Source organism: Colossoma macropomum, unplaced genomic scaffold, assembly GCF_904425465.1.
Source record: "Colossoma macropomum unplaced genomic scaffold, Colossoma_macropomum, whole genome shotgun sequence".
Lineage (NCBI taxonomy): Eukaryota > Metazoa > Chordata > Actinopteri > Characiformes > Serrasalmidae > Colossoma > Colossoma macropomum.
This window is the reverse complement of record NW_023494799.1, coordinates 34,533,544-34,559,786: the sequence shown is the minus strand read 5'-3', so window position 1 is coordinate 34,559,786 and position 26,243 is coordinate 34,533,544. Positions and strand designations below refer to the sequence as shown.

Here is a 26,243-nt window from a genome sequence, read left to right as displayed (position 1 = left end):
ACACTGTTAGACTGTTTTCATGTGTAATGTACATGCTGTAGAGATATAGACTGCTTGCTAATTTCTGAAAGGGGCCTCACAAAAGTGTGAATAATCAGTGCAATAGGATCAAAGGTTGGGGATGCACTGATATAAGAAATGCTGATATGAAGTGGCGATGCTGATATTTAATATTTTTCATGTTCATATCTGCTGATACAGATAAACAAATATTTATAAAAAAGTACAAATTGGGACTACCTACCTAATCTATGTGAATTGTCATTACAGATCAATATAACATTTATTTCTGTCATAATTACAGTAAAATTTCAGTAAAATAAATAAATGCAGGCATTTTAACACAGTAACCCAGCATTTTCTAAACATTCAGCTTTTTTGACTATAATAAACACATCGTCAAATATTGGTCAAATCTAAACATCTGTCCGATGCTGCTTTCTTTAGTTATTTACTTTGATGGATCCTACAAGGGTAATTTGTCATTTTGCTGCTTAACTTTGCCCATGAGTGCAGCACAGTTTTGCCTGGTTCAGTTGTGGGTTAAGTGCTTTGCCCAAGGGCACAACCAGGAATAGCAGTCTTGGGATTTGAACTCTCAAGCTTTTCACCTCTCCTACCACTGGGCTACTGGTCACTAAATTAAGGCAGTCATCTGATGATACTGATATGGTTCAGATATCATAGTGCTTTCCTATTGGAAGTGGATTAGGCTTACCATAGCTCTGATCAGCTTCTCCGGATTGATTCGGGACACCTCTGGATCTGCCTTTTTTTAAAAATCAAAAACATGTCAAGTAGTGCAATATTTGTTTTACTTCCTTGATAAAGTTTCACAGTTCGTACTTCTGCAATGTTCCTCCTACAGAAGAAGGAGATAATGCAGTGTATAGAGTTGTTTGCAAATAATTGCACACCCACGGTCAAATTTTATTGATTTGAAGTGAAGATAAAATAAACCATCATCTCCAGGGAACAAACTTAAATAAGGCATTTTCTAATTTTAGTTCATGATTTCTGTTTCTGAGTTTAACATATTGGGAAAAAAATAACATAAAATGTGGCATAATTTTTGGACAGGCCACACGTTTTGTTCTGTTTTCTTTTCCAGTATGTTAAGTTTAACAAATGAACAGTATTTGTGCATTAGAATGTGCTGAAATGTGTGCAGAGGAATTGTGTGGGTAAATCATGCAAATTTGACCAGTGGTGTCCAACTTTTGCATAGGACTGTACCAAATGTAATCTTAAAACGTACAGTATGCAGTACAGACACGTGACTGATGTTCTTATTCAATGTCCAGTATGTTTTGATGGTGCCTTGCCTTGAATTAGTGTCCAAGCACTAGGAATGTTCTTCTACCCTTTTAGGTAGAACGTTGAACATAATGTGTACCTGTTGATTGTCTGTGGCTCAACACAGTGAAACGGATGTGAAGCTATTAATTTATTGCACCACTGATTGGACACAGCTCAGCATGGCATCAACGTGGTTTCCGATTACCCTCTTCGTAATTCCATGCTATGAAACATCTAATTCTGGTTAATTAATATGTGCACATCTTCTCTTGTTAGGTGAAACCTACTTGGCTGACGGCAAACAGGAGGAGCAGCTCGGTGAGCTGGGAGAGGAGGCCGACATGTGGCGGAATGAGAAGTACCAGTCTGTTCCAGAGGAGGACAAGGGCCTTGATCTAGGTGACCGCAAAATTGCTGGAGACATTGGATACGATGAAGATGACTCTATAGTAAGTGAGCTCTGGTGAGGTAGGAATGTTCCTCTGCATTAATTTCCATTTTTGTTCAGAAATTTTGAAAAGTCACATCATCTGTTTGAGCCCGAATACTGGTTTGAATGTTGTCTGTCAAACTGATTTGCAAGGCAAACTAAGGTTTACAGGAACAAGACATCTTCCCAGAGTGCAGATGGTCAATGCAATGGTCAATTTCATTTTAAGGCTGCAGCCTTGGCTTCCTTGCACAACAAGTGCTGCACCTGTGATTGCACTGCTGGCTAATTGAGTGCATGCAAGCATGCTCGATTTATGTTGTTGTGCCTGGTTGATTTGCTTTAATGCATCATGTTCTATATTTGTATTTTCTTTCTAGCATTGCGCTTTGCCAATTTGTTTGCACGCCTTCGTATTTGCATTTGAGATTTGCGACTTGTTTTGCATGCTTTAAATTTTGCGTTTGTGTTGAGCGTGTCGCTTTGCACAATGAGGTCAATGTAGACCAAAGTCAAGTTTATATTGTAGTAGGAGCTTTAAAACCAAAGAAAATGCTTCAAATACTGAATGTAGGTGCTCTTCTAGCACATTTGCTGGTTTCAGTGCTTTGCATTGGCTCACGTTGAATCAATAGAAGATTGTTGTCTTGCAGCCCAATTACTGTGCATGCAAAATTATTCCGAATTCTTGAAGAGAATTAAGATAAGGATGTAAATTGTCCAGCCAAGTTAGTGATTGTGAATAAGGCTCTTTGTCTAAGAATACACAAACTCACAACCTTCCTTTTCATTGGCTGGAAGGGAGGATGGTTGGATAAGAGATTGTTTCCAGGGAGTGATGTTGCACATCCTAATGTTCCCTATGAGGAAAGACTTTTGGCCTGACTTCCTGTGAGCTGTACAGTGTTTTGTTTTGGAACAGCTCCCTTTTTGGTTCAGTGTTATCTCACTTTGACCAAGTTTACTACCATATTTTATGGCAGCGCTGTGCTGAGACTGAAAACATTCTCGTTAGCTTCAGATGAAGTCCCAGGAAGATGCCATAATAGTGATTTATGCTGCATGAAACGGGCTCCAGTAGCGAATTGCATCCACCGAAGACGCTGATCAATAAGACTAGCACTGTGCATCATAACGCCTTCCAATTCCCTCAAACATCACCTCTGAAAATCATGAAATGTAATTTTCAGGGAAGTGTTCAGAGTCAGGATCATGAATAAGTGAAGCACAAGTGCTAAAGGCATTTTGCAAGCATTGTCATTTATCATATTCTCGCCCTCGTGCGCAGTGCCATTTGTTTGACATAGATTGCGGTACAAGTTGTCCCCTAAGAGCACAACCCAGCACGAGAAAGAGGAAAGTGAATGGGATTCTTTTGATGGATGTGGTGTCATTCTCATGCTGCTCAGGTGCTGGGAGGACTTGTGGTGTAGTCTGTTATTTGCAGACAAATATTGACTTAGACTTGTACTAGTCAGCAAACACCTATTATTTTTAATGATCCACTTATGCGCTTAAGGTATGTACTAAACCTGCACGATATGGACAGAATATTAGTATTGGGATTATATCGGTACATATTGTGATTGTGATATGCCTTGCAATATATTAAATACACATCAGTGAATCAAAGATGTGACTTAAGATTAGCTGGGAATATTTTAACCAAATAAGTTGCCAGTATCCAAATATTGAAGTCTCTATTTGGATATTCATTATGCTTTATTATGGTAAGATGGAAAATATACAGGCAAATCAGTGAAACAGTGGTTTTATGTTTTAACAGGACAGTAAAATGTGATAGTTTTGCTTATATTTGTAACTATATTTGCAAGTGTATTATATTATTCTTTGCTGCCAAAAACAAAACTAACTTAATGTGAACATGTTGCCAACCCATATGTAAAGTAATGTTTCCGTATGTGTCAAATTTGGAAAATATTTTTGACATATACATGTAAGTATTAAAAATGGACACATATTACACATATTTAATCTACATATTGCTGTTATCAGAACAAAACCTTGTATTTCCCATTATTGTCATTTTTCAGATATTGACATATCGAAAACACCTGTTGCCTTTTACATTGTGTGTAAATTTCATGATGATGGGACCAAAAGAAACAGTCCAAAATGACTTGGAAAGAAGTCTGGATACACTGACTTTAAAAGTAAAGTAGTTTTTTTCCTTCTCCTGTCTAAGTTATCGTTCCGAAAACAGCGATATGTCCATTACAATATGTCGACATATATGTGCAAACACTTGCATGTATTTAAACGTTCAAAAATGAGTTAAATACATTTCGCACATACATTTTAAAACATCATATATATCACACATCTGTTTTTAATATGAATATATAAAGGAAGAATACGCTGTAAAGGATGTGACTGCGGCCAGAGCCAGTTTACGTTAGATGGCACCCAGTGAGTCCACAGGACTGCAGGTGAATGGAGCTAAACGGCTACAAACAAACAAAAAATTCTAGCCATTTAAGCAGCAACTTCCTTTAATTTTGGAAAGTATGATGTAGTGAAATGTCCACTAAAAAAATCGAAGAAAACTAACCTATATTTTTCTGTTTTCCTTCAGCAAATGGGTTTTGGGTAATAGGATGCTAGCATTACTGCTACTAAGTGCTGTTGGCTAGCTAATTAGCTCAATGCTCACTTATGTCATGAATGTACAGAAAGTCCTATAACTTAACTGGTGTTCAAAAGTGTTCAAAGATATAACAGCAGTGATTAAATATGTAATGTTCTGTGAAATGTGTCTGTATTATAAGGATTGAGCCTTTACAAACTGTAAATTTGCACAGAAGCTCCATAGAAAACTGTTCATTTTCTCTCTAGTGCCTGACAAAAATGGAAGGCAGTGCTCCGCACCAGAAATTCTCTGCTTAGGCTTTGTTGCTAACTAGGCTAACTGCTCTAGCTGATGATTCTTAGGTCCAGAAGCAATGAAAAGATATTTCTCTCACAAACTAACATGGTGGCTCTGACGAGAAATGGCCTTGTGTAGAAGACAAGTCCTCATTAGCATTTAGCACTGTACCTGTTTTAGCTTTAGTGTTAGCTCATTAGCTCATCTGGAGAGGCAGCCTTCGTAACATGAAAACCTAACAATTTCCCTTGACTTTTTTTGAGCAATTAAACACATTTTTAAATATATTTCTCTCCATGCTGATAATTTTTTGTGCTACTGAATATTGAAGCCTCCAAACAACTGTGTAAGCTTATAAAAAGTAAGCTTCAGCCCTACGCTAGTTTCAGCCAAAGTCTGTTAATGGGATATCCACTGAATACCACCATTACGCATATTCAGATGTCAAAATTGGTCATATGCACATCCCTAACCAAACCACACTAAGAAACATTCATCCAAAAGTTGTTGTGTAAGATGCTTGTTTGTTTATAGCAGCTTTCTGCAATGTCAGTATTGCTAAGCTCTGTATCGCGATGCCAGTTAACAAATGATATATTGAGTAGCTCTAGCATGTAGGCACTTTTTTGGAGAAACTGATCTGAAGCAGCTTAAGGATAATCCTTGCCCCTTTTCTCACAGCCTAATGAGTGGTCTACCAAATTAATAAATATCGCAGCAAGCCCCCTGAGAGGACAATCAAGTCTGAGAGTTAAGCATCTGGCTCATTCCTTAGATTCACAGCTCTTAAACCAACAAGTTGGCATTTCAAAACCACAACACTGCTAAATCACACCGGCGTGTACTCATTTACTGTCTGAACTCAGTCTACAGAAAAGCAAATAATGCTTATAAAATAAGAAAGCCGTGCTGTTTTCAAAGTCAGAGGCCAGAGAAAATGTCAGAGCTGGTTTGTTATTGTAACGTCCTCTGAGTCGCGCTGAGTCTCTGAGTCATATCAGCTCGCATTGATGTGACCTCCATTGTCTAGGTATGTGTTCATGATTTTAGATAAGGGGATGGAGAATGTTGTGAGAAACGGCTACATCTCTGAAAAAGGTTTTTGGAAGATCTCATTCAACGTCACAGCCAATAATTTGTGAAATTGACGTGAATTTTGATTAAATACAAGCTTAATTCCAAGTTGTCTTCAAGATAACACATTTTAATATGTTTATTTGCGAATTACACTGCTGTTAAAAGACTAGAACACTTGTAAAATGTACCTATAAATAAACTATACCGAAAGATAAACAAGAAATTAGTAACTAATATATAATATGCTGTAATAATCCTGTAGTCTTTTTACTGTCATTTTTTTGTTGCCATCAATGCATTTTGGATATTAATTTTATTACAACATTCTTGATATTATACAGTTTTTGGATTATAATATCTCATTTACACAGCTTTCCATCTTACTCCAGATATAGTCGATCAACCAAGACATGTTTTGTGTTTAAATTTTACTTAGTTTAGCACTGAAAGTTGCTAATAAACACTAGAAGTCAATAGTCACCCAAATCTTTTCTGTAAATACAGAAGCTTCTCCCAACCTGCTTAAACCGCATCTAGCTTTTCATTATGGTCGCACAGACTTGTCAGTGTGGTTTAGAGGACAGTATGACTTACTGTGAGCATTATAAATGAACCAATCTTCACAGTGAAGCTAAACACTAGGGGCAGCCGTTGCCCGTATCCTGCATTTTTTGGATTTTTATTACACTTGTGACATTTGTGCGAGTTTATGCGCCAAAAACAGTCATAATTAATTTTTTGATGACTATTTTCCAACTTATCTTTATCCCTAGAATTAAGCAGCTTTTTTGTTAGTCTTCCTTTAAGATATATGAAACTTTAAAAGTATTTTTATACTACATCAGATTCTTTTATTTCAGTGAGGAAAGTGCAGGAAAGTGGGTGGCTATTGAGTTGTTAGCAAGGTCAGCCTCTTAGCTTAGTGCTAAACTAAATTAGCATTTTTGTACAAATTTGTACAAAAAACATTCATTGGGTTCATTGGAAAAATACATGAATTATGATTTCTCACTGAAACATTAATTTAAAATCATGTAGAGCCTAAAATGAAGATTTAAACATTTCATTTTTTACTACTTCCTGTCTTCCTATTCATAGTTTAAAACCTTTTGAATCCTTAAAAAAGTGGTTTGTGTGTATATAAGAGCACATAGAAGTGAGACAACTGAAAGAACCGTGAGAATTCATAAATGTTTCTTTGTATGTTTACATAGTTTGTCTCTATGATGGAGAAACTGTTATGTACTTTTTTTAAAACTTGTTTTTATAGCACCAAAATGAGTTCTGTTACAAGTAACTGGTACTATATACAATCCTTTTTGCTAAGAATGTCAGAGGTCTAATTCATCCTAATCTTCTCTCTTTCCATCACAGCTTCTGAGGCAAACAGGTAAGGGCCCTCAGCATTCGAAGTTGGGTCCATACTTTCAGGATGGTCAGCGGCGGATTGACTACGTCCTCACCTACCACGTGGAGAAATCTGACCGCTCCCGCCGAAGTTCCTCCAACTCCTTCGTCAAGAGCCTGAGAGACAGCCTGAGCCGCAGCTTCAGACGAAGCCGGCCTGAACCGCGCACTCAAGAGGACCCCGAGATAGCGGCCCAGGAGCAGAAGCTTGACTACCATGAGGACGACTTGCGCTTCCGCAGGGACGAGTTTGAACAGAAGCTCGTGGACATGGGCCTGGAGCTGGAGAAGGATGAAGGGGTGAGTTTAGCGTGATTTGTGTAGTTTTTTAGGTTTCAGGTTCTTTTGAGCTTTTATTTTGAAATTTTGAGGTTCCTCCATGCTGCTGGAGGCTATAGTAGATGATATTGTTGATGTATTAATAGTGTATTGCAGTTGCAGACTCACATTTAGCCTAGATTAGTTTTACCGGAGGAGCTTATATTGTTCTATATGGTTTTTAATTCAGTACAAATCTACAGTGTTTGTAGTTTGAACAGCTCTGACAGTAGTAATTCCGGTGAATAACTTGGCGTGATTGACTAAACACTGAGCTGCCTCTCTAACAGTAGTTCTGTACATGACCTCATGGTAACGTAATAACATCTGCTGGACAATAGACCTGGAGCATTTAAGCATGTTCAACCTGCACAGGGTTCCTGACTACATTTCACCTTCACAAAACCTTACAAATATAAGCGTGCTTAGTTTGGCTTGTTATAGAATGGCAGTTAAATTTCTCTGTTAACTTAAGTTTAGATACTCAAGCTGTGATTGATCTTTGTGTGCATGCGATGCAGTGAAAGCCAGCATTGTCATTACTGCCACCATATTAGCACAATTTCAGTAATGATTAATTTGATTCCTCTTATTTATGTGGTCATTTTTTTACATAATTGATGCCACATATGTCATGAGGAAAAAAGTGACCCTAAGAAGACCTGGAGGGATTCTCCTCTGTCAGATAGCTGGCCTGATTAGTGGAAGAGCTGTATATGACCTGAAATCCGGAACCTAGGAGACATGAAGAAGGTTGAGAATCGAGTCGTGTGGGGTCAGACCTGAAAGACAATGCACATCCGCAACTTTTTAAACATTTGTTGCTGGATTGCGGCAGTACACCATCTGAATTCCTCTCATCCATGCTCTTTTAATGTCTGGACCAATAACACACACAAGTGTTTCTACTTTTCAAGACTTTTTTTTTTTTTTATTATTTCACAGCATATGCGCACATGCAACACACATCCATATGCTTAACTGGAGTCTTTTTGGGGGACATTTGAGCTATACTTGTTGTCCATTGGACCTTGTTGATGAGTGCCCCAGTGCCCTTACTTTGAGCTCCGCCTTCAACATTTTTCATCCCTCGTTCATCCCATAGAGTCCCATTCATTTACGCCCCCAATCAAGCCCTATTATTTCCTTTGCACGACAGCAACCAAACTGGATATACTCACTCAGGGCAGGTCCTCAACCTTTAATCCACAGCCATACTGACGCACTGACGTCTTCTATGTGTTGTTTTTTTTATCCCTCGTTCCTCCCATAGACTCCCATTCATTCTTCACAACAACTAGCAACCACTTGGCAACCCCCTAACAACCACTCAGTTCACACACCTCATGCCATTGCAATTGCCTAGAAACACCTTTATAACCGCCTTGCAACAAGGCGCAGTCACTCTGCATTTTCTTCAGGAAATGCACTATTCTAGTCTGGTTAATGATTTCAATCCAAAGTGATGCCGCAGCCATCTGCTGCTGGAGGTCCAAGAGAGCACAACTGGCCTTGCTCCCTCTGGATAGGTAGGATGGTCATTCCTCTCCATCTCCAACGTAACAGAATTAGCAGTTAGTGTTATCCTCCAAGCGCACTGAGCTGTCCAGTAATGTTGCGTTAGTGGCAGCTCAAAAAGATGGCTTCATATGTCTTGGAGGAAGCATGTACTAGCCTTCACTCCCCCAGCTTGGTAGCATTTTGTGTTTGGGGGGGAGCCCTAGCTAGCAGGTGGAATTGGCAAAAAGACTAAAATTGAGGATCTTATAAGGTAAAAACCCAAAAGAGTTATCTGGTTAACCGAGAAATCTTGCATCATTAAATAATCCCATGTAAGGTCTGTCGCATAATGCTAAAGTGTACATTCAGGCCATGATATTTAATCTAGACTATCAGTGGTAGATTGGGGAAAATACGCAGATGCTTTGTCACGAATATTATATATTTTATCTGCACTCAGATGGTTCTTCAAGGGTTCTTTAGTAAAAGGAATGCTTCTATTTATAATCCTGAGGCCTGTACAGAACCATTTCATGCATAAGTGGTTCTTTGCAAGGTGAAATGGTTCTTCAGGTTAATGTGTTGTATATGGTTCTATATAGAACCTTTTTAAAAAAGGTTCTATGCAGCACAAAAAAGAGTTCTTCTGTTGTTACCAGCTTGACATCATAACCTGACATGAACCACGTTCTCCAACAATCTGAAAAATCATTTCACCATGCAAAGAAACATTTAAGCATTCAGATGGTTCTTTGAGTGTTCGTGTTTCCATACAGAGCCATTGTCTTTACTAAAGAACCCTTGAAGAGCCATCTTTAAGAGTGTATATTAGAACTGCTCTACGGTTATGTAAGGATGTGCATCATAAGCAAACTTTTCTACAGTAGTTGAAGTCAGTGCATTGTGTCTCTTGTCTGGTCATACATTATCTGCTTAGTAGCGATGCCAGTGTTACTTTGACCACTTTGGTCACCTTTAAAATGAATTCAAATATAAACGCTCCACTTACAGTTGATCTTTATTATTAATGTCAGCACTTGACTGTGTGTCACCTTTATAGCGCTTTGCTAAAGCTTGTTTGTTCTGCATAAAAGCAATACATTTGGAGACACTTCAGCAGTTTAGAGTCGTGCGCTGATGTCACTGCGTGTCTTCTCAGCAGTCGTTTTCAGACTGCAGCAAAGCGCAAGTGGTTCATCTTCCCTTTGTTTATACTGCTGATGGAACAGGGCTAAGCCCAGAAGGGTGAAACACAATGTTCCTTTGGATTAGAACAGGTTCTGTTTGAACATCCTATAGCCAAACCTATAAATATTTACCAGGTATGTAATGTATATAGGTATGCAGATAATTGTAATTATATAATAAGCTCTGCTAATCACTGAAGCCACTTGGAATGAATGCTGTCCCCAACACATATACCTTTAAGACTGTTGTAAAACTGGATGACTCATTGGCACGTAATGCAGATTAGGTCTTAAATGGGCTTTTCATGTTATTAATGCAAGTGCAATGCGATTTTCACACGGTGTTCTTGAAGTTTTGTCTCCAAATTAGCCTCCCAGGGATGATTGTCAGCTATTAGTGATGACAGTTATCCAGTATGCATATAGAATTTGTGGGTGCTACTTAGTACAGTAATTAGCTGACGGTTAGCTGACTAACTGGATGTGTAAGATGATTTATGCAGTGTGTAAATGTAGGGTTTTGTAACCCTACAGAACATTTTATATTTGTCCCTAAAGCTAATCTATATATCACTGTTGTCAAAAGAAAACCTTGTATCTCCATTTTTGACGTTTTTCAGTTGTCGACATAATTTGAAAATACTTGTTGCCCTTTACATTGCATACATTGCATGTAAATTTCATGATGAATGGACTAAAAGAAATGACCCAAAATGACTTGGAAAAAGTCTGGTTCCACTGACTTACATTAAAAGTAAAGCATGTTTTTTCCTTCTCCTGTAAAATTCCCGTTTTGGAGATATGAGGTTTTCTTCCAACAACAGTGATATATATATATATATATATATATAGGCTTTTGTCACCAGCCCACAATTCCCATATCAATGCATTCCTGTTAACTACCAAAAATCAATATTTTGATCTACAGTGGTCCCAATTTAGTGAGTAAAAAAAATCTGTCTACACCTGAAAGTCCTAGATATGTTGACACATACAAAATATGATATGTAACAAAGTTTCTATTTACTGAAGATGTTCTTGTGAAATGTCAACATACAAGGTAATTATATGTACATTTCTGTCATAAGCATCAAATAAACCATGGAGTGTCTTTTACAAGCTTCAAATGTCTGTTTTTAATCCTGAACAGCAAAAAAATTTTCATGTGCACCAGCGTCATCTTAGTACTAACATATTAGAAACCCCATAGAGGCGCTATCAGAATTATCATCACATAGAGGTGTTTTTTCTTCCTACTGATTTTTGACATTTATGCTCTACCTCTAATAGCCACAGTTCTCTGCTGGATTATTAGCATTAAAATCCGCTATGATGTCATGACTAATTATTCAGAATCACTGCACGAGAATCAGTAACATTTGACGATGACATTTGTTAAAGTAGCACGGATTTCTGAGTGGTTCTCTCACCAGTTATCTTGGAATAATGGCCTTTTTTGTTGAATAAGTGTTCACATGTATTGACTATGCCTCTAATAACAGCTGCTGACCTGTTTAGTTTCTTTTAGACCTCTCCTCACAATCAGACGTTTTTCATGAATGAGCATCGTTCGCCTAATAAAACGAAGCCCAAAAGTAGAGCGCTAGGTTTTCGCCGTTTACTGCAGATCACAGAATGCAGCGGTGGAGTTTGTACAGACAGGGTCAGACCCTATGTGTGGGCAGGGATTTATAACAAGAGTGGGACACGAAGCAGAACTTACATAACGCACTCTCCAGCTGGAGATCGCTAAAGGAATCCCCTTTCTCCCTCATACGCACTGCAGAAATGTCCTTTTTCATGCTGTCCTTACTTGTCTTATTTGGTGTTGTGCAGCAGTAAGTGATGGACGTTTGTTACAAAAAAACAAGGAAACAGCTACAGCGTGTATTTTTAGACTCTTCTAGTTTCAGATATGAGTCAACAGATACCAATTAAATGAGTTTGTCTACTTTAAGCAGAGACAGATTAATAAATCTTGGGTACAAACCCCTCAACACACCCAGCCCCCCAGCACACCCAGCACCCACCTCTTACTCACATGTGCGCATAGAACAAGCATCAGTGCTATATTCTAGCATATCATTAGCTGCTAATGTTACCTTTTGCCATCATAGTCAAGCACAGAACCAGCATTAGCACTATGTTCTGATATATCATTACCTGCTAATGGTACCCTCTCGCTATCGCAGTCACTCATTAGCTCTGGATTACGGGAAAAGGAGAGATAGCAGGTACTTTTTCAATAACACTGCTTCACTGGCTGCTCTTTCCTTTTTTCTTTCCTCATTTTTCTTATCTTTGCTAGTTGTGGGTTCACGATTATCCGTGATTTTGAATATCTTTACTTATATTTCTGACATTCAGACACACTCTTTTTGTTCCCCTGACAATGAAACATGGATAACTTGCACTTAATGGCCATTTTGACTAGAAATTAAATAATTGTTTGCAATTTTTAAGACATAATACAGAATATTTTAAATAGCACAGAATTTATCAGTCCATTCCTCTTACTAACTCATAATCAGACGCCTTGTTCATTACTTAAAAATGCAGACTTTCACTCAAGTAACATTTCCAGACATATTTAGTTTTGTGGCTGTGTTTTTGATTGGCTCTTGTTAAAACACAGTGATGTCTTTATAGGTTCTGTAGGTTGTGTATAGAAAAAATCTAGAACAGGCTACTAGCCAACGTGTTGTAAATCTGTGCAGCAGCATTGCTTGTTGAGGGCCCTCAGTGGCCAGAGCTCCTGGGCATGTGCACAATAAGCCCAGTTGGTAATCTTATGTTTTTTTTTCTATATATATCATGATTTGCTCCATTATTTCCAACTGTTCTTCTCCTCCTCCATCCCCAGACCTCAGTGGAAGTGGAATTGGAACTGCCTTACGCCTCAGGCCACTGTGGTCCAATAACGATTACACTAAGGTCCTGTTTGTTTTGCTTTGTTTTGTTTTCAGAATAAAATCCCAGGAGTGGGCTTTCTGAAGATCCATGCAACGTGGAACGTTTTGTGTCGAGAAGCGGAGTTTATGAAGCTCAAGATGCCCACCATAAAAGTATGAACATTATTCCCTTCATAACAGCATTAAAAAGCTTTTTTAATTCAGCAACAAACAGCACACTGTAACCACGCTTCTCCCTGGATATTTGCAGAAATATGATGTGAGTCCAGGAAGCAACGTCGTAGAGAAAATCAACTTGTTTATTCACAAAGTGACTGCACCTTTGTATCCCAAAGTCATGGAGAATCGCATCCAGACTGAAAAACATCTGTCCTATCCGTTCTCCCGGGAAAAGAAGCACCTGTGAGTAAACGGCTTACACTATAATTGAGCATATGTACAATTTCTGCTTTGTTGAGCCGCGAAAATTGGAAATATTCTCTTAGAAGATTCTAGTATGCATTGTTTGATAACAATAGGCTGTCTTCCAGCAGCAAAGCATGAAATTTAAGATGTATCTGCTTTGAATGTCCCACCAATATCACATCTTTCTTAACAGGTTTGACGTGTCAGATAGGGATTCCTTCTTCAACAGCAAGATCCGCAGTTCAATCGTGAGTATAAACCAACCTGTGGAGGCCACAGGGCTTTTCTCTCCTCAGTGTAGAGCAGAGGTCGGCAACATGCGGCTCTTTTACTGCCCTGAATTCGATTTTAGGTAAAAACAAAATAATCCTCATTTGCAGTAAAATAAAGCTCTGCTGGTCATTTTAACACAGTTTTAACAGTTAATGGTCTTAAATGTTCGAGTTAATGTAGAACTGCTAATTCACCCTTTAAACCCTGAAGGTTGGCGGGCAGACTGCTGGTCACCATAGCAACAACAACAGCCTCACCTAGCTAGTAGCTAATGAAAAGGCAAAAAGAAAGATTTAAGATGAACATCGATAATTTGCTGGTGTATGAACAGACTTGTTTGCATTTATACTATATTATACTATACTAGTAACACTATAGATGGTTTCTTGATATGTTTAATCTGCAACGAGGAACTTTCAAACACTAAAAAGTTGCAAAGCTGAAGTCAGCTTCTCATTTAAATTTTCCCGTTCTACCTTGGATGGTTCTGCACTTATATTCTGGCGCCCCAGGCAGAATTTAAGGTGGAATGGGAAAATTCAAACTAGAAGCTGGCGAATGGGAAGCTGACTTCAGCCTCATAAAAGATCAAATGTTGAGAGACAATTTATGAGAAACGGTTCTGCTTTTGTGGAAAAGTTTCCTGTCGGAGATGCAAGAAAAGTGAGCTAAAGCTTAAAGCAGAGCAAAATAAGTCTTCCTTTTTTAGCTTATACTGGTACATGAGCACATACTGAAACATATTTACAGCCAATATGTTAAAATGGACACAAAATGTTGTGGCTCTCAAGGTGGTTTGATTTTTGTTGAAAGGACAAAATGGCTCTTCTTAACAGTTGAGTTGCCCCTGGTGTAGAGTCATGAAGTGGTGCACATATCTTGATATCAGTGATTCCTCTTTATCCCCTAAGTGTTATTGAATCAGGTGGCAGATGATCACACAACAAACACTGCATAAAAATGCAAACGTAGAAAAAACACTGTGCGCTGATTTTAAAATAGTTTATAGACAAGTATTTGATGGTTTTTCATTGGAAGATTTGTTCTTTTTTTAATTTAGTGGGTACATATTCTAAAAGTATTCTCCTAAAATTTAAAAAGTAACCATTCTGAACACTGCTGTTACAAAATGTAAATTGGACCGAATACAGATTTAATTTCATTTCATCTTCTTTTCTGAATTCTTAATATGTATTTTCCAATTTTCGTATTTCGTTACATCCCATTCAAATACCCTACAAGTGCACTTACCTGATGCCCGTTATTTAAATGGAATTATTTAGAAAAAATGGAATAAAAATGAAAATTAAATATATAAAATGGAATTCCAATAAATACAAAAGGAACAATATAAAAAAGATTAACTAAAAAAAAGCTAAAATATAAAAGTAAGTGTTCCAAATCTTTGTTGCATAATAACTGCAAGCTGCTTCACAGTAATGTAAAAAGATGATATTTTCCTTTTTCAGGTGTTCGAGATATTAAAACGAACAAAATGCACAAAGACCAAGTACGCCATGGGTAAGTGCTTTAATCTGTCTTTGGTTTTCAGAGGGAGACTCCGCGGAGACTCCTTGGAGCTCGGAGTACAATCCCTTCACCTCCTGCTCATTTAACGGCATCGATTACTTTGGCCGAGTGATTTTTCAGGCCGTGAGATTTTGATTGATAGCTCAAGAACTAGAAGAATACCAATATGGCCCCACAAAGAGAGAGGTCATGCAGCCCCGGCCCTGCCTTTTCATGTGTACCTTTACAGATATTATGTCCACCCCAGTCCATATAGAGTGCTGAAAGTCAATAAGAGCAAAAGCTGATGGCATTTTGTTCTGTAAGATAAATAGCTGATTTTTGGAGTGCATAGTTGTTCTGTGCTCTTGGAGATGCCCTGATCTTACTGAAATGTCATGTCTGTAGGCATCAGCAGCCTACTTGCCAATGGAGTTTACACATCAGCCTACCCACTGCATGATGTAAGTAATGTCGGAAATGTTAATGCTTTATCTGAGGTAAAAAAAAAAATAACCTTCACTTGCAATTTATGCATATCCATTTGCTATTGTTATTACAGGGAGATATTGATGCTGTTCATGCAGAACCAAATGACAGAAAGGTAGGAGGCCCTCGACTTATTTTTGTACTTACTGTAATAAGCTTACACAATATGTTTGATACTGGTTTACTTTCATGAATATTCATTAAATATGAGTGCTGAATCTTACATGATTTGAAATTTGGGGTTGGTATTATTAAGATATAAAAAAGCACCACTATTTAATGGGGGTACTGGATAAAAAAATAATTACTCTATAGTTATTTGTTCATATTCTAAAAAAATTAAGAGTTAAAGATTCTAATTGGCGACTCAGGCTTGTGTCAGATTCGAGTCGCATGTTGGTTGACACACACGACTCAACTCAGACTTAACTAATTAAATTAGAACAGCCAGCATTAATGTGGTGAAGGAATTAAATCTTTTTCCAACTTTATATGTGTGACTTTACCTGTCAGATTTGCTACAGTCATGCACAGTCATTAATGCCGTTCTCCTGCAGCTCACAGCAGCATCAGATGTGATACGGCTTCAAATAACGAGCCTTTCTCTAAAAAAAACCTTCTGTCTGATGAATAGAATGAAGCGCTACACACAGTAAAGGGAGCCTACCTTTGTTCCCAGGGTCCTATATTTCCAGAGTCCTATGTTCCCAGAATTCTATATTCCCAGGAACCTATGTTCTCAGGGTCCTCTGATTCCAAGTTTCTATGTTCCCTGCATCCTATGTTCCCAAGACTCTATGTTGCCAAGGTCCGGTGTTCCAAGCGTCCTGTGTTCCCAATGTTCTACATTCCCAGTGTCCTATGTTCCCAAGGTTCAGTACTCCCAGCGTCCTATGTTCCCAAGATCCAACATTCTCAGGGTTCTATTCTCCCAAGTTTCCAGTGTTCCCAGGACTCTATGTTCCCAGGACACTATGTTCCCAGGGTCCTGTGTTCCCAAGGTTCTACATTCCCAGTGTCCTATGTTCCCAATGTTCTGTGCTCCCAGGGTCCTATGTTCCCTTAGATTTAACATTCTCAAGGTTTTGTTCTCCCAAGTTTCTATGGTCCCAGAATCCTATATTTCCAGAACTCCATGTTCCCTTTATATAATGCATCATACCCCAGTGTGATACATTAAGGAAACGTCTGAAGAGTCATGGTTAACTTCATGGGATCATCAAAGATCATACAGATCTTTGAGATTTTTCATCAGATTTTTTTCGGTAGGAACATACTTGTCCTAAACTAGGCTAATTAGCTTGCTATGCAAACTTTGTAATCTAAAACATAAGTTAAACTGTAGAACAATTTCTGTTTGGTTTGTGAAATATTGCCCTTCATTTTTGTTGTTGTTTTGTTGTTGTAGCCTATACCTTAATAAATATCAAGTTAGTAGGGTCAAGTAACTTAAGAGGGTATCAGGGACTGCCTGAAATGGGGACATGTTGAGTTGACAAGGTCATGTTTAAAACAGTACTAAAATGGAAGGTAGATGCTGTCATTGAGGATGTGCTCAAAAATTCCACTATTAGCATCAATGCCAATTTTGGTAATGTTTTGCTAACCATCCATGTCACATTGTTTTGTCTCTTTCCTTTAAACATCACATGTACTGCGTGTAGTGCTCCAGTTCTTTTCTTCCGACTGAAGATTTTTCTGCAATGAAAGGCTCGCAATTTGAAGCTGTGATGAACCTGACAGGTTTTAACAGGGTTAACTTTTGTACAGCGCACTGCCTGCAGCTAATAATAAGACTGTCCTGAATTTCCCTGCTAAAGACTCAAGTCTCAACTTGCACTCGAACCCCAGTGACTCAAGACTCAACATGAACTCACATGAAGAGACTTGTGAACTTCTCCGTCCAGTATAATGTTCCAAACTATGCCTACGATAAAACCTGTGGTACTCAAAAGGACAGTCTGTATTTTTAAAATTTTTTTAAATTATTTATCAAGTGATTCATCCTTTGGCCTTGAGAATCTCGTTGATGTTGACTGTAGAGGTGCGAATACATTTAAGTGCTACATTATCATAAAGCTTTTATTGTTTATATTGACATTGGGGTCAAAAACTTCAATGCATCTTAAAGCACCGCTCAAACGCTCAGGGCAAGTGGTAGATCTTTAACATGGCGTGCATTGAATCAGCATGTCAGTCAGCACTGAAGTACATCACTCTGCATTTCACCTGTCCTGTGGCATTTAGCCAGTTGAATATATCATGAGGATGAGACAACAGAAAGAAAACAAAACAGCCCATAACCCGACCATGGGCAGCCTGCAGGGGCTCTGGATGAGATCAGCATGGACTTTCAACGAGGAATAATTATCAGCGCGAGAGTGTCACCAAGGCAACAGGATAATTTCCCACTTCACCATCTGTGAGCGCTGCTTCGGCAGGCTTGTTGGCGAGTCTGCACAAATTTCTGTCCTGAAGATACGAAATCACTACAAGAAAGGAGAAGCTTAAACTCGCCAAAAGTAGTCAAAGGGAATTTCAGGCTTGTTGTGTTACTATAGCAGGAGGAATGGAGGAAAGTCCTCTGCAATCCTGTCTACTAGCTGTTTTCTCCTTCTGTCAACTTGCCAAGCCATCTTTTGCCAGCAGGACTAGCAGTGCACAATAAATTGGCAGCAGATATTTGTGGGCACCTAATTTATTTGTTGGTATTAGCCTGATTAGAACTACAGACAATAATTATAACCTATAATTTGCTGCCTCCTCTTTGTATCTGCATGCACTGGCACATGTCTGGTCATCAGCGATAAGCAATAACGTTTTTTTTCTAACATCATCTGATAATGATAGCATGGATAGTTGGATAGCATAGTGGATAACATCACTAGCCCAGATTTGGAATATCAAAAGTTTTATTCTTTGTCCATCCAGGAATGCCAGTGCTAAACCAATTAGGGCAAGACCTCTTACGTAATATTTATTTTTATAGAATAAATAATTAAACGTTCCATTTTGTCACTACCAAAACATTCATAACACTGCCAAAACTTTTCCTAATGTTTCAGTAGCGATAACTTTAGTTAATTTTAGCATAATTCAGAAATGCCAGCCAGTACATGACTAGCTTTCAATGGTTGTATACACACATAGTCAAAACATAGTATTTTAATTAAAAAACAGAAAAGTTTACTTAATTGCAGAAAATATGTGTGACAGCTCTTAATGGTTCACACTGATTTTCAGACATTGGGACACATTTTCTTCAAAACAGTGGGATCTAACCGCTCACCATGTGGCCATGAAGGACCAGGATGCAGTCTCACTTCCTGCTCTAAAATGCAGGGGTGTGGCTAAAATAAGGCTCTGCCTATGGAGTAAAACTAATTGTCCTTTGGGAGTGACATAAAAACATGGAACAGCATTTTTTGAATAACGTTTTTACTTTAAAAGAAATCACAAAATCTCTTTAAAAAGCCAAAATAAATGTATGTTTCATTTTCACAAGTTAACATTTAGGAGTTAGGGTTTGGTAGAGACACCTCCCAATATAAATAACCTATAAATTATGATTTTGTATATATTTAGCCTATTACTATCTCAATTAATGTATTGGGATTAAATAGATCATAACATAATCCTTGCCAATATCTAAGGCCTGAACACCTAATTGTTTTTTAAGTCATTTTTTAAAACTCATTCTGTAAAATCATCTATATAAATGCCTACGATAGCTTATTTAGCTATCTCATAACTGTGTTAGATTAATCAGTGATCCATCTTTAGAGTTTTAACCTTACTTACACTACACTTCATCAGTCTGTGTGTATTACAGTATGAGCCTGTTTTAAAATGCAAAGAAGTAAAATTATCGGTTATTGTTATTGCTGTCAGCCAGTTGGTGCTTATAATTATTATTAAATTTCTTATCAGCGCAGCACTAAGCCTGACTTTCTCTTTCCCCCAAATGGCTTACGGATGGTCTTATGTGATGTGCACCTTGAGTAACTCATTTTGAGCCACAGAGAACCGGCTTCATTTGTTTTAGTTATTGTGTCCCCAAGGCACAGAGCACAGAGCCCATTACGGGCTGCTTTCCACACGAAAAGCTTTTTTTTGTCATTGTTTTGAATCCATCAGCATTCATTTTGTTTCGCCTTCTTTTCACGATCCCCATTAATGTGGGGGAGTTCAATCACAGCACGTCTGTGCTTTGCTGACAAATGGCTTAATTGCACTTGTTTTATGATGTATGTCAGTTCAGTTCCATTACTTTCTGTACAGCTCTTGTACGAGGAGTGGGCGAGTTACAGCATCTTCTACAAGTACCAGCCCATTGGACTGATCAGGTAGGAACTTGTGCTTTGTTGTGTACTGTCAGATGCAGCTGTTCTCTCTGCTTTTTTCATACTTCAGAAGAGATTCTTTCAAGGCAGTTGACCATAACATTTAAAGGATTTAGGCCCCTGTCCTAAAAGAAAGAAGAGATTCTGTCAGTTTTAGCAGCTAGGATTGTGTAAGTAGGGTAACTTCAGAGAAGAAGGTCCAGTAGCACTTTACTTCAACCCTGCTGCATAACGTTGACATAAACATGTCATGGTAGATATCATACGCTGTCATGATTTGTCATGACAGATTATGTCCAGTAATGTAACATGTTACCATCACTGGTAATTGTCATGACAGATGTTGGCTCATAAAGCATAGTGTCATGACAGCTAACTTGAGTAAACATTAACATGTGATATAAGCAGTCGTAATGTCAAATGTTATGACTCTGTCATGATAATTACTAATGATTATAACATGACAGTATTACATTATAACATGACAGTATTACAGAACAAAATCTGACATCTGCCATGATGTGCTTATGGCATGCTTCTGTCAATGTTATGTTTATTCCCCCAGAAACTATTTGGGGGTGCAATTATATATATATATATATATATATATATATATATATATATATATATATGTATATGTATGAATGCTAGGGCCAAGAAGTCACCCCAGACAAGGAGCAGTTGTTAACATTGTTGCTGTTATTATATCTTATTATATGCTATCTTATTCTTTACATAATGTAATAATGTACACATCATTAAGAATTCTGATATTTCTGCTTTCCTGTGATTTGTGAGGTATAATCATTAAGACTTACACTAAAGAAAGAAATAGGGTATTTAGAGTTGTACTCCAGAGTAATATAGCAATATTTCGTTGCTGTTGAATAAAAACATGTATCTCCATTTGTTGTCATTTTTTATTTTTCTACATCGTTTGAACATGGCAGCTGTCCTTTACATTGTGTCAAAATTCTGTGATGAATGGGCCAAAAGAAATGCTCCAAAATAACTTGGAATAAAATCTTTTTACATTAACTTACATTAGAAGAAAACATTTTTGCTTTCTCTTATAAAGTTGCTATTTTGAAGATACTTGTTTTTGTTTGGATAGAGATGATTTCAATAATGCAAATATAAGAAAGGATTTGACACAGAAATGATAGAGTTCATAAACATCAGATGACATTTGAGTCAGGATTTCCCCCAGGGGCTGGTGGTGGTGGAGTGGGGGGGGTTCTTACCCTGAGTGGAAGCATTTATGGTCAATTTGAGTTTTTGGACATCTCTCTAACTCATCTTTCTCTCTCTATCGCGCTCTCTATCTCTCTCTCTTTCTCTCTCTCTCTCTCTCTCTCTCTCTCTCTCTCTCTCTCTCTCCCTCTCCCTACTGTACATATAGGAAGTACTTTGGAGAGAAAGTGGGTCTATACTTCGCCTGGCTGGGTGTGTACACTCAGATGCTGATCCCAGCAGCGATCGTGGGCGTCATCGTGTTCTTGTACGGCTGCGCCACAGTGGACGACAACATCCCCAGGTCAGCTGGCTCAGCTCGTTTAAACCCAGACAGGCACTGCTGAAGAGCTGCGAGGCTACATTAAACTAGTTTCTGAAACTCCTGCTTTGTCTGACAGAACTTTTCGAGTGCCTCCTCGATAGTCTGCCGCCTAGTCATTTTTATACATGAGTTCTCCGAGATGAGGAGTGCGCTCTGCTCTGCTCAGCCTACGTTTCTTGCTCTAAGAGTGTCTAGGAGCAGCGGGGACATGGCTTACACAATTTCAAATTAAACATAGCTTATTCCTATTCTGAATATAGCTGATCAGTTTGGTGTCTCGGTTTTGCTTTTTTAGTTTTGCACTGGAGCTGTAAGGTAGCTCACAAGTAATGGTAGCTTTTGGCCTTCCGTTAGCATCCTGCACACTGCACGCTTAGATCATCACATACTTTAAAAATGTGTTTTTTTGTTAAGTACGCTTGAAACAATCCAGATTAGCTAGACGAAAGCCAGATTAAAGCCTCAATTTGAACTTTCTCCCATTTTTATAGATAACAGTACAGTTGTGTTTTGTTTTTTCCAATATGTTAAATTCAGCATTCATGTTTAATTTGAGGGGCAAACAGTTCACATATGATGTTTAACCATCACCTCAACTCCCAGGAAAGAGATAAGATGCCATGTTTAGCTGATACACTTAGCATTTATGTGCTGACACGCTAGTATAACCATCATTCTGGTGTGAACAGGATCAGTTTATGCACGTCTGTGGCTGTATAATATACGAGACCACAAGTGTTGACAGTGACACTGTGCATTTCTGAGACAAGTGCCACGCCTGTCAGAGGCCAGCCTCAGGAACGTTCGCGCTAGAGCTGCCAAGTGCCTTTAAGGCTCAACTCAGTACTGCTTCTGGTGAAACTAAAAGGAGGTCAGCTGAGAACTTGAGAACAAAGTGTCCTATGTAATTAAGTCTGTGATCCTACAGGTAGAACATCTCTGATTCACCAGCTAACAGCTAACAGCCGGCGGTCAGACTTCTGATGCTTTTTGAAGCATGTTGTAATTAGATAGACAAAAGTTACGATGAAATTGTACGGTTGTCTGCAGTCATAATGGACTCTAATGTAGTCTATAATGGCGGTTCTCAGCGTGTGCATTGAATTCATAACACTCTTGAAGTGCACTTACACTTATGCCAAAGCAAAAGACAGACTGGGTACGTGTGAAAAGCTGCTGGCATTCAAATACAGACAAATGACAAACTCTCAATCCTCTTAGTGTCTGAAGCTTCTAGTGCAGCAGGAATTCCTTTACTGCAACATCATAGCATTACTTTACTTACTGTGGAAAAAAAATGTGGAGCCCAGCAGACCAGAGATTTAAGACCTACTGCCCTAATTTTTAATATTTTGATGATGCATCATGGTGGAGGCTTTATAAAGTTTATAAGCACCAGGACAGAAAGACGAATGCTGTGACCGCATGTCTACCAGAGCAGTGTTTCTGGTCCTGGGGTGTTTTAGTGTTTAGTGTTTTCCCTGCTCTCAACACACCTCATCCAACTAATCAGATCATTAACATTTGATATTTGAGTTAAAGTGGCTATTTTTAAACCAGGAAAAGCACAAAATTGTGCAGGGCAGTAGGCCTCCAGGACCAGGGCTGAGAAACACTTGTGCCCAACCGATATATCAGTAGGCTAATAATATCGGTCGATACTGACAACCTGAATTGTTGATGTAACTCAGGGGCACACAACTCCGGTCCTGGAGGGCCAGTGTCCAGCACAGTTTGGTGATTTATCTGCTCAAACACACCAGATTACACTCATTTGTTAATTGCCAGGTTTGTGGTTGTGTTTGAATAGGGAAACCATCAAGCTGTACTGGACACCAGCCCTCCAGGACAGTAGTTGTGCACCCCTGATGTAACTGATTGGCCACTTAGTGAACTCGATACAAGGTCCAGAGTTGAAGCCCTCTGCCTTAGACAGTTGTGCCTCATGGTTAGAATAATGAAAACAGGTCAAATATATCCAAACCTAGACTTCAGCTACAGCACAGGAAGAGAACTAAAGGAAAAGAAGGGGTCCTTCACAGAAACCAAAACTGCAAAGATGTCTGTGTCACACAACCCCCAGTACTACAATATTTTATTCAATTTGAGTTTAATAAACGTGACAGCTGAGAACTGACAATCATATCGGTCGGTGGAGCGCTGTTTAACTATTATACTATTGGAGATCTGTAGTCCTTCAATCAAAATCTGCCTTATTGTTACTTCTTCTTATCATGGATGTGTTGAGAGAAAAACGAGATCTAGTTTCTCCAGAAAAAAGTGCCACATTTAACATAGATGAGCAGGAAGCAACAGTGCAGACAGACAATAAGTACAGACAAACTATGCAAACACTATACTATAAACTCTTCTGTACAACAAACAAAACTATACAAATATACACCCATTAAGTGACAGCTGAGAAAATAGACCGGCCGTTGGTCCACAGCAGCAAAAATAGTTTTATTTAATAGAGTTTTATTATCAGTACACTGATGGCCAATAATTGTCTTTTTTAGCACAACCACAAATATTAATATGACTACAGACAATAAAGATGAAAGTGATTGTGCGTATATAGTGATTTTGTTTCTGGTTTGGACACATTTGGATATAAATCGGACCCTAATGTCTACATAGGAGTGGGCAATAAGACAACATTTTATTGTATTGTGATAAGTTAGATCACAGTGCCCCACAATACACTTCTCTTTGTCTATTGTGGATATGGTCAGTACTTAAAGAACATTGAATAACTGCATATTTCATTACAAAGCGAGCATAATTAGTCCCGTTTAATTGGATTTAGTGCAGTGCAGTATTGCGCTGTTAAATGTGGAATAAAATTCAATGCACTCGTTTGTTTTGAAAAAGTTGGGACGCTGTGTAGAATGTGAATAAAAATAGAATGCAATGATGTGCAAATCATGTACACCATCTTTTTAAAGGAAAATACTACAAAGACAACATATCAAGTGTTGAAACAGAGAAATTGTATTGTTTTTTGAAAAATATATGCCCATTTTGAATTCATTACCAATAACACGCTACAAAAAAGTTCGGACAGGGACATGTTTACCACTGTGTTTCATCACCTCTTCTTTTAACAACACTCTGTAAGGGTTTGGGAACTGAGGAGACACTCCTGTAGTTTTGAAAGTGAAATGTTTTCCCTTTCTTGCTTGATATAGGTATGACATTTGTCATATTTTTCATTTAATAATGCACCAAATGTTTTCAGTGGGTGACAGTTTTGGACTGCAGGCAGGTCAGTTTAGCCCCTGGATTCTTTTAATATGCAGAATGTGGTTTTACATTGTCTTGCTGAAATAATCAAGGCCTTCCCTGAAAAAGACGTCATCTGGATTACCAAAGCATGTATATATCGTTTTTATATGATCTCCAAAAAGAATTTTAAATGCTGATTCGTAGGACCACAGGACACTTCTCTGCTTCGCCTCAGTCCATCTTAAATGAGCTCAGGCCCAGAGAAAGTGGCAGCATCTTTTAATATTATTATGTACCGTAGATGATGAAAAGCAAAAGCTCTTTGCTATTTTACATTGAGAAACATTGTTCTTGAATTGTTGCACTATTTGATGCAGTCTCTCACAGAGTGGTGAACCCCTCCTTATCTTTACTTCTAAAAGACTCAGCCTCTATGAGATGCTCTTTTATACCCAAATATGTTACTGACCTGTTGCCAATTAACCACCAGGTGTTTTTTTGCATTAAACAACTTTACCAGCCTTTTGTTGCCCCTGTCCCAACTTTTGGGAACGTGTTGTTGACATGAAATTCAAAATGGGCAAATATTTTTTCAAAAACAATAAAATTTCTCAAAAAAAAGTTTCAGCATTTGATATGAAGTATAGGGTTTAAATGATTTGTACATCTTTGCATTTTGCTTTTATTTACATTCTACAGAGCGTCCCAACTTTTTTGGAAATGGGGTTGTAGTTTTTGGGGCTTTTTTTTGCCTGTTCTGACTTATGAAACTTATGAAACTGTGAAAGTGAAATATCATGATGCGTATCGTGTATTGTGAAAACGTCTAACAGTAACTGTCAAAATGTAGCCGCAGTCAATTGAATGTTTGTTTTACATAAGCATTAAAGGTGTTTATGTCTAAACAAGCCTTATGCGTGCTATGATTAGCTAAGATTGAATAGCTTTTGATCCCCTAAGACACATAAGACACAAATACAAAAACGCCTATGCTTGAATTGCCATCCTCTTGATTACTGTGTGCCTTGTTAAAAGTTAATTGGTGGAATATCTGTCTACTCAGCCGTTGTGAAGTAGGGTGGGTCTGAATAGTTCTATATGGTAGAAAGCCAGAAGTAATTATTACAGGTTTTTATTTCATAGTTTTGATACTTTCATTATTGTTCTAAAGTATGAATAACAGTAAACAGCAGTGTCCAAACGTTTTTGGCATAACAAGAAACTAGGTCACATGCTGAATGTTAATAATAAGTCTGACAGTAATTGTTAGTTGCATACAATGCATGGGAATGTCACCACCTTAGATTAAAATTTTTCTTAACACACGTTACTGAACAAAAGATAGAAAGGAATGAATGTAATTATATAGGAATTATCATTGCTGAGAAATCTGAGTTGAAAGAGAGCTCAGAAATACCTTA

The 26,243-nt window shown here is 38.1% G+C and overlaps 1 protein-coding gene across 3 annotated transcripts in view; it reads left to right on the top strand.

Moving 5' to 3' along the window:
* Positions 1-26,243, top strand: part of ano1a (anoctamin 1, calcium activated chloride channel a) — a 55,167-nt gene that overhangs the window by 6,420 nt on the left and 22,504 nt on the right. For all 3 annotated transcript variants that reach the window (XM_036586683.1, XM_036586682.1, XM_036586681.1), the window contains exons 2-11: positions 1,576-1,748; positions 7,068-7,400; positions 13,072-13,170; positions 13,268-13,419; positions 13,616-13,670; positions 15,165-15,216; positions 15,613-15,668; positions 15,767-15,808; positions 19,975-20,039; positions 21,439-21,573. In XM_036586683.1, the coding sequence (XP_036442576.1) occupies positions 1,641-1,748; positions 7,068-7,400; positions 13,072-13,170; positions 13,268-13,419; positions 13,616-13,670; positions 15,165-15,216; positions 15,613-15,668; positions 15,767-15,808; positions 19,975-20,039; positions 21,439-21,573 (1,097 nt within the window). In that variant the 5' untranslated portion in view covers positions 1,576-1,640. The remainder of the gene's footprint in view (positions 1-1,575; positions 1,749-7,067; positions 7,401-13,071; positions 13,171-13,267; positions 13,420-13,615; positions 13,671-15,164; positions 15,217-15,612; positions 15,669-15,766; positions 15,809-19,974; positions 20,040-21,438; positions 21,574-26,243) is intronic.